Here is an 18,176-nt window from a genome sequence, read left to right on the forward strand (position 1 = left end):
CACTCACACACTCACACTCACTCACTCTTTTCTGTTGTTGCTGAAGATTCCAAATGACCTGCTCTTGTTAATATGGATCAGATGAATATGTATTATCTACTGTGACCAGACCACGAATAATCTATTTTCATGGCTAGGTGACGTGGTTTAAACTTAATGTAAGAGCAGGAGTAAATGGGCAGAGAAAAAGGAAATTGTGTAACGTGTAGAACTATATGGATTAAGAAGGTGCTCGATGATAATTAAAAGAAACAGTGTTGGGGTAGAAACAATGGCATACAAGGGTGACAGGAATTTCTTGATCTATGTGTTCTAAAACTGTTCAGAAACACATTTACAAATATGATACCCAAAGTTTAAATTAGGTTACCTGTCTATTGTTGTCTTTCAGAAATATCGCCAATATATGGCTGGCTTCCTGGCTCCTCCATATGGTGTTATGGAAACTGGATCTAATGAAAGTAAGTTGAACTGAAGTTTATATACTCTGGTATGTTTGAAACATATACTTAAAAAATACTACAATAAGTTGAAACAGCTTTTTGTCATACTTTTAGTTCGAGTCTGAAATTGTTTCATGTGTTGCCATACTTAAGTGTTGTTTCTCTGTGTTTCTGCTTGTATTGGCCCTGCCTCCATATTTCCCACAACTCCCATCCCACACAAAAATAATACACCCAACATTCATGAGGAGGGCTAGTCCTGGTTCACAGTCTGTAGCAAAAGCTAGACTGAGATCAGGAGTCTCTGGTGTATTGTTTTCCCCTGCACCTTACCTACTCATCTTGACTCCTGGAGTCAGTAGTTATTTTTAGAAACTAGTGGTGAAAGAATGTCCTCTAAATGGCATATTTATTAAAGTCTATACCAACCCAAATATTCTTTCAAGAGCCGAAGTTGCAATTGGTCTTTACATTTCATACATATAACATCACATAAGTATTGATGACCAAGGAGCTCGCCTAATATTGTGTACATGTTCAATATGTGCATTTTCATGATAACGCCTTAGGAATATTTGTTTTCTACATCAGTTGTTTCTAAGAAATAATATAACATGGCTTGTTGATTACAATATAATTATATCACCTGGCAATCATTTCACCATCTTGTTCTCAGGCAAGAACCTATGTGCATTCTAGCATGTTCAAAGCGTACCAGCCTTCAACAAGAGGCAGTGAAGCAATTTCCAATTTGTAATCCTTCTGTTCTTTGTATGTGTGCAGCAAATGTCAATTGGTTGAAACTATCCTTTATTATCGCTTAGCATGTACTTTTCGTATTACATTTTCTGCGTCTTATTTAGGCTATTGTTAAGTCACCATCTTCTCTGAAATTCCACAACTTGCATTGTGCTTTCTTCTGGTTCTCCTATTTAATATACAATTCAAATACATATTTGATGTGCAAATAATATTCCAATGTGTAAATACCACTTAAACCAGGGCATTACCAAATCAAGGCTGGTCACATTGGAAAAAAAGGCTTCTGGAACCCAAAATTATCCATATATGACTCCTTCCAGTGATAGGGGGCTCTTACAAGCGTGGTATATTGCCACATCTGTAGGCTGCTAGCTTGCATTAACAGCTGTGCCTGCTACCCATTTCCCTTTTTCCACCTGTCATTCTTTCTTTAAATGTATTTCAGTACTTTGTTCACCATTCACTCTCTCCCTCTGCCTGATCTGCAATTTCCTTTTCTATGCAAAGACGTGACTCATATATTTTGCTGTATTGTCCTTTGCATGAGATACATATTTACAGAACTTTAACCACAAACTCTTCATATCACATGTGGAAGAAAATACTATTCTCCACAGCCTGGTAAGACAAAAAGTAATCCTAATTTTATTTAAGGCCCGAATACTAATAATAGGCTTGGACTTCAATTGTTGTTACTGTAGTGAAACTCACAAGAGGTGAAAAATGCCAACAACACTTCCTCTTCCTTTTGTCTACAAATTCGAAACCATAAAAATGTAGTCACTTCAAAAATGTATTTTCAGTTCTATCTATAGCTTTCTTTCTGGTGGATACCTCGAACTGGGGATTCGTCACCTCTTGAATCTCCTTCAGGTCCCAGACTTGATTCTGAAACTTTACATATATCTCCTATGCTGACAGGGTGTGTTTCAACTTCATAACCGCTCCATGATCCACCCATGCATATATATCACACCACAGAGTCGTACAATGTACTACCTGATACATAGACGTTTGTTCCTTTTTTCCCTCGCCATTCGATGAAGTTCTACAGTTGCTCTCTTGTCAACATTCTCTCGTAGTATTGTTTATGCAGTGTTTGTAGTGGTATTTCCACCAGAAGTTGAAGAGTTTAAACATTGTTGCTCTTGCCAAAAGAAGATCTCACTCTTGGACTCCCAGTATTTGTGTCTCCAGTGCCAAGGGCCGCGGCAAGACCCCAAGTTGTGTGCACAATGTGGCCTCATGCATACCAAGGCCATCAAGAAGTGGGAGATGGTGCAAATGACCATTCCAAATTCCTAGACATCTTGGTGATCATTTTGCCAAAGTTGTGGATGATGCGCAGGATGCACCCAATTAGATTCTTCACTCTGGCCTGGATACAGTGGATTCAGCAGTGCTGTCCTTAGGGTGTTCCATCGTCATCCACCACTGCGCCTGGATGCACTGCACAGACGTTTAGGGGATATCCTGGCGAATCCTATTGACATTCCTTTGAATATAATTGGGGCATGTTCTTTTGCCAATTCTGATCCTCACAGCGAGTGCAGCAGCCATAAGAGTTTTTTCAAAGCTACTAGGGGCTGTCTTTAAAGACTGTTGATGGCTGTTACAACAATACTCTCCCTTCTCCTCTGTGGCCCCACCTGTAAAGCCACTTTGATCCACCCTTGAGGAAGCATGTGCCGCCTGTAGAGGGGAGAGTTTTGTTTCACTTGGCACATTGGCAATCCATCACCTCGGGTCACTGGGTCCTTGATATTGTCAGGCAAGGCTATGCACTTCCCTTCCCACAGCTGCCACCTCTCATTCCACCACCATGCCTTCTGTAACCTCAGACAGTCATTCCTGCCTTCTGCTGCAGAAATGTCTTAATCTGTTGCACCAAGGTAGCTTGGAATTAGTCTAACAGAATGAGATCATGCCGGGATGCTGCTCATGATTTTACTTGTTTCCAAGAAAGATAGTGGCCTCCACCCCATTCTGTACCTTTGCACTCTGAAAACTTTTCTCCCAAAGGAGTAGTTCCAAATGCTTTCCCTCACATATTTTGTTTTAGCTCTGGAGCTACAAGACTCCATGATGTCCCACAACATGCAGGACATGTATTTCCAGGTTCAAGACCTGTAGTCTCACAGGAGGCACATGCATTTTGTGGTAGGAACCACCAGCTACCCTGTTGTTTGGGCTAATATCCGCATCTCAAGCCTTCAAAATGGTGATGTCGCTGGTTGCAGCACATCTTTGCAGGTTATGGATCTCAGTTTTCCTGTACCTCAAATTGGAACACAAATTGATAAATGGAAACACACAGCTTCAACCCTTTTTTAAAAATCCTTGTTTGTTAACCAAAACTATCTAAAGTGATGGAAATGTTAATCGTCTATCTCATTCCTCATCCACAGTAAATATTTTGTCTGAAAACGATGTACCTGTTAAAACAAAAATACCGACATTCTCTGAATGAGTCCGTCCACAAGCTGCTTTAGAAGAGAACACCTTCCTTAACCTCATGGCAGACATTGGCTTTTCTCAAAATAATGCAACACTGCAACCTGTCCTTTGCTAAACTCTGCCTGATGAACATCCTGATCAATATTTCCAGTAAATGGATATGTACATTTTACTTGCCTCTGATCACCTACCTACAGAGGTCACATATCTGCATCAGTCTATGTAGCCCTTCAGACTTTGAACCATCTTTGCTACCATGTTGGAGCATTTACAAAAAGTTACATTGCCATTACATGACTCTATGTAGTCCAAATATCAATAAATCCCCTCATGATGTTGCTGAGCAATCTGCCCCATATAACAATATCTAATTCTGCCGTAATGTGTTGCCACAAGTAGACAATGCTCTAAGACTGCTCCTTCATCCCACCTTGTACATGCAACAGCACTGTTGTTCTGACAACTGAAACTTTCACCAAAATCCTTAGTGGATCTTTTTATACCTTACTAACTTTAAATTCTATTTTGAAGTCACCATATTTTTATTTGGCATAGTTGATCACATGGTAATCTACCAAATGCGGATCAAGGAACCACTCTTGTGGAAAATTATAAAGCTTAAAGTTTAAATTCTTTCTGCTTAGTATGACCTTTCATTTTTCTTTCTCTTTGAAAACATTTGCTAGATCATTAGAATAGAAATCAAGGGAGCAACTTACCTCAATCTCCTTCCTACTGACTTATGATCATAAGTCGCCTGGGTGTGTACATTCTTACTTAGCACCATCTGTGCCTCAAGTGCAAGCCAGTCTGCCACAGACATTTATTAAGAATCTTTTAGCCCTCATAATGCTGTCAGGGCGGCTTTTGGACTTAAATATCTGTCCACTCTGGTGCGCCAGCTTGCTATTTCTACTATTACCACCCCCTTAATCTAAATGCTTCATTTACTGAGAACACTTGTGGCATTTCTTTGAGTCTCTCTTCCCTTCATAATTCATGGTGCCCTTCTGACCAAAATCCAATGTCCCTATAGCAACCCTGTAAAGCAAGGTAAGTGACTGGAGATCCATAGAGTAACATGAGCTGTCTACAGAAAAAACTTGAGATAGCCAGCTCTATTAAGAATGACCATATTGTCATGTTTGGTGTCAAACACTGCTTTTTCACCCTCAACACGATTCTCGTGTCGAGGGTGAGCTAGCATGCACAGGGGTGCCACCCTGAGTGAGTGCCCCCTAGCCTACAGGGACCTAGTGCCTTGGTGGGCTTCCCAAGCAGTTTGCCACCTAGACAAGAGTCTGCCCTCCATGTGGGATTTCTTAGCACTTTCCCAGGACGAAGACAAAGACCTATGCAGGAGGAGGTTACACCTTTTCCCTTTCTGGATTGCTAGTGTTTACAGTCATCATGGCAGTGAGCTGCAAAGGCTTTCACCATCCTTGAAGTATAATTTCTCGTCTCCCACTAGAAGACAAAGCCCTCCCCGCCCTGTCCAGCCTGACAGATGGGAAAATGAGTTATTCAGAAGGCGTACACCTCCAAAAGGCTAGCCACACCTTTAGGCTGGGTTAAGAGGTCTGTAAAGTCAAGGAAGGGTTCTGCCATGTTGGAAGACCCTAAATTAGAGAACTCTGTGTAGAAAGGTGACATGCACCCACAGGATGCTGTCACCTCAGGAGCGGGTTCGCTACAGGGACCAGTAGCCCATTGGTCACTGTCCCTCATGCATTTAATGTTTCCTTAACTAGGAGGGGCTTCCCTGACACCAGAACTTCAGTTCTGAATTTTAATCTAAGAAGAGGCACAAATAAGATGCTTTCAACAATAACAGGACTTCGGACTCTGCCACAACGCAAAGAGAGTACACTTAAGTGCCCTAAAGAGACCATATACTGGAACTGTGTGTTCAACATGTGTCCGTGGCAAAGGTCATTGCTCTCAGCAAAAGGGAATCCAGTGGATGCCAGAAACCGAAGCAGAATCCCTTGAATTGGTGGGACCAATACCCTGCAAGCTGCTGGATAAATCGACATGCTGTGTGACCAGAATTGCGACCCGCTGGACCTGTCAAGAGTGAGCCGAAGAGAAGTAGGGTCCTGTAAGCCCAGAGTGGTAGCTAAACTTTCAACAAGTTTCATGCCACTACTCCATTGACTACATTTGCCGTAGCCAAGGCTTGGTAATCGTCAGTCGGGTGATCGACCCCTTCAGTGACATTGCCAGCCCTAGAGAAACTCACAGCAACAGCTACTGATGTTGGCAGTGACCCCGCAGCTGTGTTCCTGCATCCTGAAGTTGGAGCCGGAAGTGTGTGGTAAAGCATATTTGGTGTGGCCTGCCCCAGTGATTGACAGCTGCCAGCCACCTTTGCTCCCGGACTTGCTAAGCAAGGTATAAGAGTCCTAGGACCCTAAATGTCGCTACTTTCCGTGGTTAGAGTGGAACTCAATCTCCAAGTGTGGTTTTGTCAAGTGCTGCAAGTTTGACCTCTCCTGCGGTACCAAGGACAGCCAAGTCAGCTCTGCATCTGGACTCCCTGGGCAATCTAACGAAGTAACAAACTGTTAGAACTTGGTCTAGGGATCCACATGAACTTATCCACAGGAGAGTTTGTTTGAACTCACTCTGCAAGTGATTGAGTGTCACCCGTGAATTCCCCCGTTCATTTCAATGGGACCAGTTTGAAAGATTTACTACATTTATTTTTTAACACTTCAAAAATACAGAACTCCTGTTGTATGTATGAAACAAAGTTCGTTTGGGCGTTTATATTTATATAAAATTAAGCTCTATTTTTATAAATTGTTGGATCTCTTTCGAGTTATCACAATTACATAGGCATCGTAATGGTACTGTAAAATGCTTAACGCATGTTCCTCCAGTAATGCCTGACTGCTCTTTGCCTCACTAACAGGACTGAGCTAAGGATTATTGTTGTTAAATCCAAGGATCATCTCTGTGTAGTGTGAGAATATTGTATGGTGAGGCCTCCCAGCCATACCACCCAATATTCCACTTTGCAACACTTACTTATTCATGTAAGTGAGTACTGGGGTATGGAAGTTTACAATAGGTATTTGGAACACTGAAAGCAGGAGGGGAGCTCAAAATGACAGTCTGCCACATGCATCAACAGAAGGAATTACGATTCTTAACTAGCGATTTTTAAGGAATTGCTATTTAGGAATCACAATTCCTTATGCATGTAGTAGTCGCATAAATAAATTGTGATTCCCAAACATTACCTAATAGCGATTCGCAAATTGCAAATCAATATTAGGTAATGTCACTCCATTCTTTCCTATGGGCCTATAGCCCTATAGGCCCATAGGAATGAATGGAAATGCATTCTCAATTTGCGATTACCAAATTGGTAATCACAAATTGCAAATGCAATTTCAAGGGTGTCAGGGGTCCTAAGGCCCCACTGATGCACCCCCCAAAAAAGACAAGTATGCACATGTGCAGTGCACACAAGCATGTGTGCGCTGCACACCTTTTTAAAAAGAAAGCACTTTTGTGCATTTTTCAAAGCATGGGCTAATTACCCTCAACTTCAAGCTGATGGTAATTAGCATTTCCTAAATGCACAGTTTGCATTTAGGAAAGGCTTGATGCATCACAATTATGGAATTGCAAATTGCGACTCCCTAAATGCATTTGCAATTTAGGTAATCGTAATAAATTGCACTTAACTGATTTGCAAATTCAAAGCCTTTGATGCAACAGAAAAGGCCATTTTCCAGTTGCAAACGGGCCATTTGCGACCGGAAAAAACATTGATGCATGTGGCCCAGTATGTTGTCTTTGTTTATTTAACACAATTAAAAATAAATTTAAATACCCCATATTTGTCCCTAAGATACGTTCATTTACCAGTTCAGAAATCTAAACTGCAATAAAACAGTTTAGCATCAAATATGAGGGGACTCTGTGCAAACGAGCCCCTTCACTGACCAGTTGGGGTAGTCGGGAATGAGAAGGCGCGAATGGTTACTGCACTGCTCCCTATAGTTGGTGACTTGATATTGTTCAAGTAGCGTATAGGTTTGTTGATCTTCCTCTCCCCTATTGAATGGCATCTTGTATTCTCTTACCGTAAAAATAAAAAGTCAACATTTTGGCTGCGTAGGTGTTTGTTCTCTCCAATCGCTAGTTTTATTTTTACTAGGTTTAAAAATATCTATACATTGCACAGTTGCCGCACACAGAAGGTGGAATAAAGACCTCGAAGTGTGGCCCCCACCCTTTCTAGACTCCCACCGTGTACAATCTGTCTTCTCAGTTCAAAGGAATTGCTGAGCCAATGGGGCAGCGGTTCATGAATGTTTAGTATTCCTTTACAATAAAGATATATAGGTTAGTCACGTAAATGTGAGGGTACATCCAGTACTTTAGGGAGAAGCCCAAAGGTTAAGTGAATGCGACCTGTAAGTGTAGGATTAGAGAACTGTTTAAGCGGGAGAGAACTGTGGTCATCTCTCTTACTTAGCATATCACCTGTGAAGCTCCCTCTGTCGGGCCCATTTACTCAAGCCCAAAATAGTTCCCATGCGCCCTCAGACAGATAACCTCTCTACTACAGGCCATACCTTCCTTGATTTAAGATGATTTTTTTTTATTTATGGTGCAAAAGAAGCTTTGGGTTAGGTTAGGAGAATACCAGATGCATCCCTGTTGCAAGTCTGGCTTTGAGATCCCATATTGCTGGAGCTCTGGAGTGGACTAAGGCTAATGCCTTTCCCCTGTACGGCGTCTTATGATCAACAGCAACATGAGCTGGTGAGATTTATCCCAGATCTATGATTTAATGATTTCTGGTGCCTTCTGGGTGATTTAAACATCTTATGGGAAATACCAACTGAGGAGCAGGTGACCCTACATAAAAACTACACAAAAGAAGGGGCAGTTCACCCTAACAAACATGGACACCCTTGTAATATGAGGCAGTTCAGGGTGGCAACGAGTTACAACAGCAGTTTTTGCATACAGTTCCATTCCTTTCCCACGCTGCACAGAGCGAGTGTCGTAAACCAAGTGATTCACTCCGGTGGAAGGAAATGCTTTGAAGAATGAGGTTAAATGGTGCATTTTACAACACTATTTGTAAAATATATTACCTAAAATGCTATGGATATTGCAGGAATTTCTGAGATGGAACAAATGAAATACTCCATTAACTTTGGGCTAGACACAGCAAGCAGTCTCAAAGTGTATACGTAGCGGCTAATTATATCAATGCCTATAAAAAAAGAGACACCCAAATTCATAGCCAGCCCATAATTAAGCCAAAGTAGAAATGGACCTATCTAGTAAAATTTGCTCTGCTGGTCTTATTTGATTGGCGTAAACATTTTATTTCCATTTCACCATAGTGGGAAGCTGGACATATTGAAAAACGTTTATGTGCACAATGGCGGCTTCTGGCAACAGAAAGTGGTAAGGCATTGTGGGGGCAAATATTAAAATAAAAAACACCTGCTGCTGCTGGCCGCCTCAGTGCTTCTGTGCCCCCTGCAGCGTCACAGCACAGGCTTTCAGAATCCCCACCCAGTCCAGATGCTGCTCTTATGCTATTACCCAGCATGAGAGCAGTGCCAGGATTGGCCTGAACGGCTGGATTAATGCTCGCTCAGGTATGGGGAGTTTGTGCCTTTTCTCCACCTGGCTGTACAACACAGCTGGTTTGGAGAAATCTAAGTGAGCATGTTGGTTTGGCTGTTCTAAGGCATCCGGCCAAACCGACATGTGCACTTTCAGTGCCCTCCACTCCTCCTCCCTGCTGTCCATAGAAGATGGCCCGGCCCGCCCTCCACTCGTGACATCAACTTACTCAGGCAGGGAATGAAAAATAAAATGATACTAAAATTGTTTTACTATCATTTTATTTTTCATTTGCAGGCGCTTAGCAGTGGGGAGAAGCTCCTCCACCATTGTGAGGAGCCGCCACTGTATCTGCATGCTGGCTCCTGAACTCATGCTCTGCTTACACAAAGTCCTCTTTGTTAAGAAAGCTTTATGTATATATTCCCTTTACTAGATGACATTAAGACCAAAGTAGGGTGCACGAAAATTGGAAATATGGTCTGGAAAAAAGGTTTGTCACACAAAATAATATTGTTATGTAGTCATCATGAAAAGCTGCTGAATACTATGCACGTTTACAAATGGACCACACATGTGGCCTAATTATGAGTTGCATGGTATTGGTGTGTAGCAGACTCCTCCTGGAGTAAGGCCCACTGGAATGGGGAATTACTGTGTTGAACTGGATAATTCCACACTGTATTTCTAATTCTGTAGGTTTTTTTATGTTTAAAGTATTTTATTGAAAGAGTACACAGATAGAAAAAGACATTCAAGTGATGGTATTAGTGCTGTAACCCCGGGAGCCCATCTCAAAGTAGCGTCAGGTACCCCGCAATTGTAGTAGGGGCTATATAAGCTCCGCTCCCGTGTGCATAACATTAAACAACACGCTGAGGTAGAAATAAACCCTCTGTACCCTTCCCATTTTGAAGAAACTGCCCCCCAACTCCCCCCCACCCTGTCCCCCACTTCCTCCCTCATTTCCCCCATCCAGTGCCTTGTTCAGCCGAACTTACATAACTCTGCCCACACCCCTCCCCCCTCGCGCTTCCCGGCCTGTTGGTTGTTAAGCAGTGTAGTCTATCGGTGGTGTAAGTCTCAGTAATCTCAGGTACCTTGGACAGGTTAGTTCCCTGAACTCGGTGGCTAGTAGTGCATGGAAGGGCTGCCACAACTCCTCAAATTGTTCCACCTCCCCAGCCATCATGAGTGACAGTTTCTCCATGCCCAGGACATGCCACAATCTGTGCAGCCAACCTGTAGTGGACGGAACAGTGGACGTGCGCCAGTGTATTAGGATGTTTTGAACCGCTGAGCCCAATGCTATGGCAATTTGTCTACCCCTGCGTGATTTCAATGGATACATCAACCCGTTAGGAGGCCCAGTAGGACGTATGCTGGGAGGCGGGGCAACTCTATCTCAAAGTGGGCGTCAATCTCATCAAGCACCTCCTTCCAGTAAGGATGTAATAGCGGGCACTCCCACAGGACATGTGTCAGTGTACCAGGTTGCCCACACTCCCGCCAACAGGTATTCTCAATATGCTGATTCATCTCCGGGGTGTAATACCAGTATGTAGATACTTTATTGAATGTTTCAGTGAGTCCTATATGATATGCGGAGTGCCGTGCGCGGTACGAAATCTGGTCCCACTCTTTATGGCTCAGTGTCCTGCCCAGCTCCCTGTTCCAGCGTTCTCTACCAGGATTATGAAAGTGGATGGAAGGGGGTTGTAACATTTTATAAAGATCACCAACCATTTCTCGTATGGCAGTAACTTTCTGTCTGCCGATTCTGGCACCTGTGGCTGTAGAGCCCAGTGTCGCACCTGCCCTTAGCGCATCCTGTCCGTCTCGGACAACCGATACTCCTCTTTGAGACTCTGAAAAGGGAGGACCCCGTCCGTCCCGTACAGATGGAAGAGAGCCCTGCATCCGGCAGCACGCCAGTGAGTGAAGGCTCCCGGATCAGTCTCCGGCGTGAAATCCGGGTTGTCTGCAATAGGCGTAAACGGAGAGGGGAATGTGGTGAGATTGTGGGTCATGTTGGTAACATCCCACACCCTCAGCGGGACCCGCGTAACAAAAGATGCGTAGAGGTTCGGAGGGCGATGCGTTCTACGCAGAAAGGGCACCTCCTGTAAGGGACGGCCCGCCACCGCCTGATCCTGGAATAGCCAGTGCTTGTCTGACTCCAACCGGCTCCATTCCACCAGGTATCTCAGCTGTGCTGCTTGAAAATATTTGCGCAAGTCTGGGATACCCAGCCCCCCCCGACTCCGGTGCCAACGTGGAGAGAGCCCTCTTCATCCGTGGTTTGCGGCCCTGCCAAACAAAGCGGGATAAGACCGCCTGCGTCTGCTGGATCCAATCTTTGGGTGGCTGCAACGGCAGCGCCCGGAACAGATATAAGATCTGGGGGAGGACTGTCATTTTGACCGCCGCCACCCTACCAAGCCAGGATATCAAGCCTTTACTCCATCTCCCCAATTCCTCCTTAATCTTCCTACCCAGAGTCGCATAATTAGCTGTCACCATGGCCTGAAGCATGGGTGCCAACAGGATACCCAAGTACTGGACTTGGCGGGCCGACCAATGCATGGGGAAGAGTCCCTGTAACTCCCGTCGTGTTGCAGGTGTCAAAGAGATGTCTAGGGCCGTTGATTTCCCCATGTTCATTTTGAATCCTGCCACTCTTGAAAAGGCCTCCAGTTCGCCAATGCACGTGGGCAAAGCACGCCTCGGTTCTTCTAAGGTCAGTATCACATCGTCCGCGTAGAGGCTGACCGTGTGAATATATCCTCCCATTTTCACGCCAATCGCGTCCGGGTTCTGCCGTATTCTCTGGGCGAATGGCTCCATGTACATAGCGAAAAGGAGTGGGGATAATGGGCACCCCTGTCTGGTGCCTCGTTCAATGCTAAACCTCTGAGAACTACAGCCATTCACCCGCACCATGGCCGACGGGAACCGGTAGCAATTAAACACTAAGTAGCGAAATTTCTCGCCGATGCCCATCCTCTCCATAACCCGCTCCAAATAAGGCCAGTGCACCTGGTGGAACGCTTTTTCAGCGTCAACCGATAATAGCATTCTCTTCCCGGGGACCCGAGAGGCCTTCTCCAAGATATGTACCACTCTCTTGGTGTTATCCACCGTCTGCCTCCCGGGTACAAAGCCAGCCTGATCCGGCTCCACCAGACCCGGCAGGTGGAGCGCCAGGCGAGCCGCAAGAATTCCCGTGTACAGTTTGAGGTCAACGTTTAAAAGGGAAATCGGTCGGTACGAGCTGCATTGGGTCCGGTCCTTCCCTGATTTGGGTATGACCGACACCTTGGCTTGTAAGAGATCAGGTGGGATTGCCCCCGGTTTGGAGAAGGAATTAAACAGCCTAGTCAATATGGGCGCCAGAGTGGCACTGAACGTTCTGTAAAAGAGTGCCGTGTAGCCGTCCGGGCCAGGGGCCTTTCCATGTTTGAGCCTAGAGATGGCAGTAATCACCTCCTCAACCCGGATCTCTCTTTCTAGATATTCCGATTGAGACGGTGCTAGGGACAAAAGGGTGACCGAGTCCAGGTATTCCTCCGACTCCTGCGCCATGGGGCTCTTCCCTGCGTATAGTTCGGCATAAAATCGACGGAAGGCCTCGGCTATCTGATCATCTTCTGTGACCGTCACGTCATTCCCCAACCGCAATCTCTTTCACCCAGTGGCGTTCGTGGGCCACCCTGAGTTTGTTTGCTAGACGGTGACCACACCTATCACCCCCCGTGTAATAAGCGTGTTTCAGCCGCAGCGCCGCATATTCCGCCCTATCCATGTCCAAAGATGACAGGAGTTTCCTCGCTGCCTTCAGCTGCTTCCAGATCCTGGGGCCCCTGTGCGACGATGCACCTCTTCAAGTTCCCTGACTTTTTGCGTGAGTTCGTCCCGTTTTTGTCGCCGATCCCTATTCTCTGCCGAGGAGATCGCAATGAATTCTCCCCTTACCACCGCCTTAAGTGCCGGCCACTGGGTCGCCAATGAGGTGTCTGTGCTATCATTGTGTGATTGGAATTCCCTAATCGCCCCCGTAACGCGTTGCACAACGTTTTTTATGCAAGAGAGTGTCTCTGAGGCTCCAGACCCCGCGGGGAGCCCGGTCCGCCGGCAGAGAGAAGTTCCCCGAGACCGGTGCATGATCTGATAGCGAGATGACCCCCACCTCAGACGTCGTGGCTAAATCGCGGACCGGTCCGGTAACTATAAGGTGGTCCAGTCTGGCATATGCCTTGTGTGCGTGGGAATAGTAAGAGTAATCTCGGTCTGTGGGGTGTAGGTGGCGCCAATGATCATGAAGATCCCGGTCTACTAGTTGGGATTTTGCTAAATGTGATAGTTCCCCCGTCTTTGGGGAACGCTGAGCCGACCTATCCACAGCCGAGTCAAACACCATATTCAAGTCTCCACCCAAAATAATGTGTCTGTCCGGAGACGCTGTTATGTCCACTAACGCTGTTCGAAGGAAGCTGTCCTGGACAGTATATCATCCCAATGGTAAACGTCAGGGCCCCTAGTTTGAACCTGTGCGCTAAGAGTCTCCCCTTCTGCTCTGCAAACTTGTGTAGTACCTCTCCCCTAAAGGATTTAGACGCTAAGATCGCTACCCCAGCTGTTTTGGTGGTGTTCGAGGAGAAGAACTGCGTGGGGAATATGCGGGATCGTAGTCTGTGGCAGTCCCGTGTGAGCAAATGAGTCTCCTGGAGGAGACAGATGTCAGCCTGCGTGTTCTCTAGCAAGGACAGGACCGCCCTCCTCTTAACAGGGTTGTTAAGCCCCTTTACATTAAGGGTCACAACCTTAAGGGTCGCCATGGTGAATCAGAACGATGTGACAAAAGCAGTGGTTCCATGTTAGTGAGGGACGGCCTGTGGGCCTTAACAGCCAAAAATGCCCCATCGGGGCATCGCGGAAGCATCAAGAGCACTGGACGGACTGTACCCACCCCTCCCCCAACCCAACTCCCAACCCCACTGTCCCCCAACTCCCCAACTCTCCCTCCTCCCACACCCCTCCCACTTCCCCAACTCCCCCCCACCGTCCCCCCCTCCCGGTCCCCCAACACCTTCGGAAAAATTGTCCCAGCCATGTCCTTACCGGACAAGTCCGTGGTAGAGTATCGAAGTGGACATCCAGCCACACCCTTCCACCCTCCGCTCCCTCCCCACCCTCCATGGCCCCAAGCCTGCAATAACAGCAATGCAATATCGTTCTCCCCCCGGAGCAGTCTTACGCTGTCAGCGCGACACCCTCATGCACAGCAGTGTCTCTGGATGCTGCTTGGATGGCGCTCGCCATGTCGGCCCGGATGGTGGGCGAGCTTGGCCGCTGGGACGCCGCCGACGTTCTGCGCCTCGAGACTCTGCGCCATCCTTCCTCTGTAGCGCATCTCCTACGTGGCGAGGCGGATTCCTCCTCCTCCGCGGTGATCCCCAATACCTCACACGTGTCCTGCAGGGACCTCAGATGATGCATCTCGCCGTTCCACTTGAAAATGAGGCGGAAAGGGTGGCCCCACGAATAGGATGTCTCATGTTGTTTTAGGAAGTCTGTTGCGATTTTAAACGCTTTACGTTTTTGTAGGGTGATAACGGACAAGTCCGGATATAAGGCCTCAGGATGCCCTCGGAAGGCCAGTGAAGGTTTTTTCCGGGCCTCTGCAATGATTCGTTCTTTCAGCGGGAAATCTGGAAGAAAGGCCAGTATGTCCGGGGGTGGGGCTGTAGCACGCCTCTGGGGTCCCACTCTGTGAGCTCTGTCTATCCTTATCGGAAAGTCCGCTGCTTTACCCAGTATGTCTCTGAAGAGCTCCCGTAGGTAGCCCGCCACATCCGATCCCTCTTCCGTCGATGGTATTCCCCGGACCCTTATATTGTTCCGCCGAGACCGATTTTCCAAGTCCTCATTATGTGCTTGGAGGTCCATCTGCTGGTCCCTCAGGCGCAGTACTTCTTGTTGTAGCTGCGTGATTTCCTCGTCCTGCCTTTGTGTAGAGCATTCCACCGTGGCCACTCTCTCCCCTAGGCCATCCACCTCTCTCCGGATTTCACGGACTTCCCCAGCCACTTCCTGCTTTAGCGCTTGGAAATCTTCACGCAACGTGCCAAAGAGAGATTCCAAGAAAGACCTGGTGACCAGAGGTTCACCGCCTTCTGCTGAGTGAGAGCCACTCGCCGCGCTCGGTGATGGCTGATTTCTGTCCCCCCTGGCCTGGGATCTGACGAGCATCTCAGGGAGCGTGCGCTCGTTCCTTTTACTGCCTTTCTGATTCGCCATCTTGTCCGTGGGGCAGCCCCGCCGTCCACAGATCCTGCGCCAGACCAGGCATCCGGGCTCCAACCCCACGCGCCTCTTCCTGAAGGGGTCGAAGGTCTTGTCTGCTCCCAGCTTGAGTGTGCCACTCCAGATGGGCCGCAACTGCGTATACCCTGGAGGCCGTGCCAATGTCCACCGTGTTGCGGCCAGCCAGCATTTTCGGAGCACCCAATCCCTTAGGCCGCGTGCAGCGGCTGCGGAGGGGCCACCCACCGTCCTCTTACCACCCCTGGTTGGCCATTGGGGGTTCTTCAGTCGGTAATCCTCAGGGTCACTCCGTGTGTAGCACCTCAGGAGCCAGGCATCTGTGTGGCCGGCTCAGACCCCCACGCCAGATCGTCTCGTGAGGCTCCCCCACGCACAGGCCGGTCCCCTCGATAGCGTCAGGCCTGGTCTCTTCCAGCTGCCCCCAGCCTTCACGCCCAGAGTGGTCACGGACGAGTGCTCTGACTCCTCTCCCCTTGGGGGGCTAGCCTCAGTGGTCCCCGCTGCCTCAGCGGCTCTCGTGATCCTCCTCAGTAGCGCCCTCCTGCCGGGCCCCAAGGCTCTGGCAATGTCCTCATTAGCCTGGGCACCCTTGTCCTTCCCCGACAGCGTAGCGAGCAAATGCTCGGCCCAGACCTCTACTGCTGACCACGTGGCACGGTCTCCGCACCGCAGGATCAAATTCCTCCTCCTGGCCCCCTCCTCATAGACCGCAGCCGCGGTCCTCAGTCAGCCGGCCGTCCCCAAAGCATCCCTTAAGGATACGGCGCACCACAGTAGTCTGCCGACCCCCTCCTCACCTCCCAGGGCGTCTATGGCAGGCCTCCGCACCTCTGCAGGCCGCCTCACCGCCCTCGGCGTCGGTGCAGTCCCGGGTCTCCTCCGTGTCCGTCCTCGGGGCCCGTTGTATGTCGCCCCCGGTCAAACACCTCCAGTGCGGTTTCCTGGTCGGCTCCGGTCCCAGGTCCCGTCGCTGTGGTCTCTGGTTCCGTCTTAGCTCCCAGCGGCACCTTCCTTCCGGTTCGCAGAGCCTCCACCCGCCTAGGCCGCAGCCGCGGCCTCGAGTTGTGGCAGGGCCGGCAACAAGGGGAGGGGCCTCCCGGCGGGCAGCCGGCGCCTCTCAGGGTCTCCCAACATCGCTGCGGCGCCCGGGTGCTTCACCGCTTTCTTTCACAGCGCTGCCGCTGGCCTCGGCCGGCGTCGGGGATAGATCCTTTCCCGGCCTTGACTCGGCCGCCGTCCACCGCCGCTCCCGGCCTCAGAGCTGATCCGTGCTGCGCTCTGGCCTCCGCTTCCCCGGCAACCTCAGAGCTGGACCTCGGTCCAGGAACAGCCCGGCCGGTTCCTCCACCTTCCCCACTCGGTCCTATGCCAAAGGGGGGGAGAACGAGCAATTTGGAAGGCTCAGGGCTAGGGCCGGTTCGGGAGCTCCGGGCGAAAGCGTCTCCTCACCCCGCCATCTTGGCCACGCCACATTCTGTAGGTTTTAATACAAACACATTTGCCTTCTGCTCTGAGCATGTGGTAAATATATGCTGCTGCCTTTGTGGAGAGGAAGTGGTGGCAGGGAGATTTGGGGGCAATGGGGCAGGGAAGAGGAACCCAAGTTCTGGTCCTCTCCTGCAGCAGTTAGGTTTGCTGCTGCTGCAACCAGACCATCATGCAATTTCTCTGGGTGATTTTACCCCCCCAGTAAAATCGTGTCTGGAAAACCAGGTGCCCGAATCCCACCTAGAATCAGGTGGAGCGAAATTCCATTGAGCAATTCCACTCCATCTGACTCATAACCAGGGCCAATCTCTTAGAAATGGAGATGAAGGGTGTCTGAGCTCTTCTGTCATCACTATTTCCCAATGGCTGCCTTCGCTTGGGGTTTTTAATCTCCATTGGCAAGAAGTGGCCGTATTTGAAGAAAAAATATTTGGATAATTTTAAACCTTACCTTTAATACATTCATTTAGTGGTTTGATTTATATTATTTTATAGCTTCTGATACCTCAGATTCCAATTGTGTCAAATGAGAGTTACAAGGTAAGGGTTTTTTCCCTATCCCACTAGTATGGTACTGGGAGTACTGGCATAACAGGAGCGGACAGTTAATTTTGAGCCTGGGTGTATGTCATACTCCTTGCCTGAATAACACGAACAGAGTACCTCAACGTTGCCTTTTATTGGCCCAGGTGCTAGATTACACATGATTCCCTCCACCAAAGACCAAAGGCACAGGAATATGTGTACCAACTCTCCTTTATTCAGGAGATACGTGATATGAGTGCAGGCTGCAGTTTCATTGTGGAAAACATAAGAGGGCATCTGAAGGACTGGGTTCTTTAAGACCCAGCGATGCCAGGGGACAACACCTGAAACCTTCGTGGGTAACCTGCTCCGGCGTACGAATGACAGAGACACGGGACACTTCCTTCGGCGTCAAAGATTCAAGGTTTATTTACTGCAGGGAACACAGAAGTCACGACAAGTACAACACGTGCAACTTGGGGAGACTGCTTCAAATTGGTTCTGTGGATCGCTCCTTTTATACAGAATTTACCCATAGGTCAATATGATACACAAAGGTTTACAACC

General features: G+C 48.0%; 1 protein-coding gene across 1 annotated transcript in view; it reads left to right on the top strand.

Annotated features, from left to right (window-relative positions):
• The window catches only part of RAPGEF4 (Rap guanine nucleotide exchange factor 4), a 1,206,373-nt gene that overhangs the window by 606,509 nt on the left and 581,688 nt on the right, over positions 1–18,176 (top strand). The window contains exon 5 of the mRNA XM_086956142.1: positions 392–461. Coding sequence (XP_086812268.1) covers positions 392–461 — 70 coding nt within the window. The remainder of the gene's footprint in view (positions 1–391; positions 462–18,176) is intronic.

Source organism: Lissotriton vulgaris, chromosome 2_1, assembly GCF_964263255.1.
Source record: "Lissotriton vulgaris chromosome 2_1, aLisVul1.2, whole genome shotgun sequence".
Classification (NCBI taxonomy): domain Eukaryota; kingdom Metazoa; phylum Chordata; class Amphibia; order Caudata; family Salamandridae; genus Lissotriton; species Lissotriton vulgaris.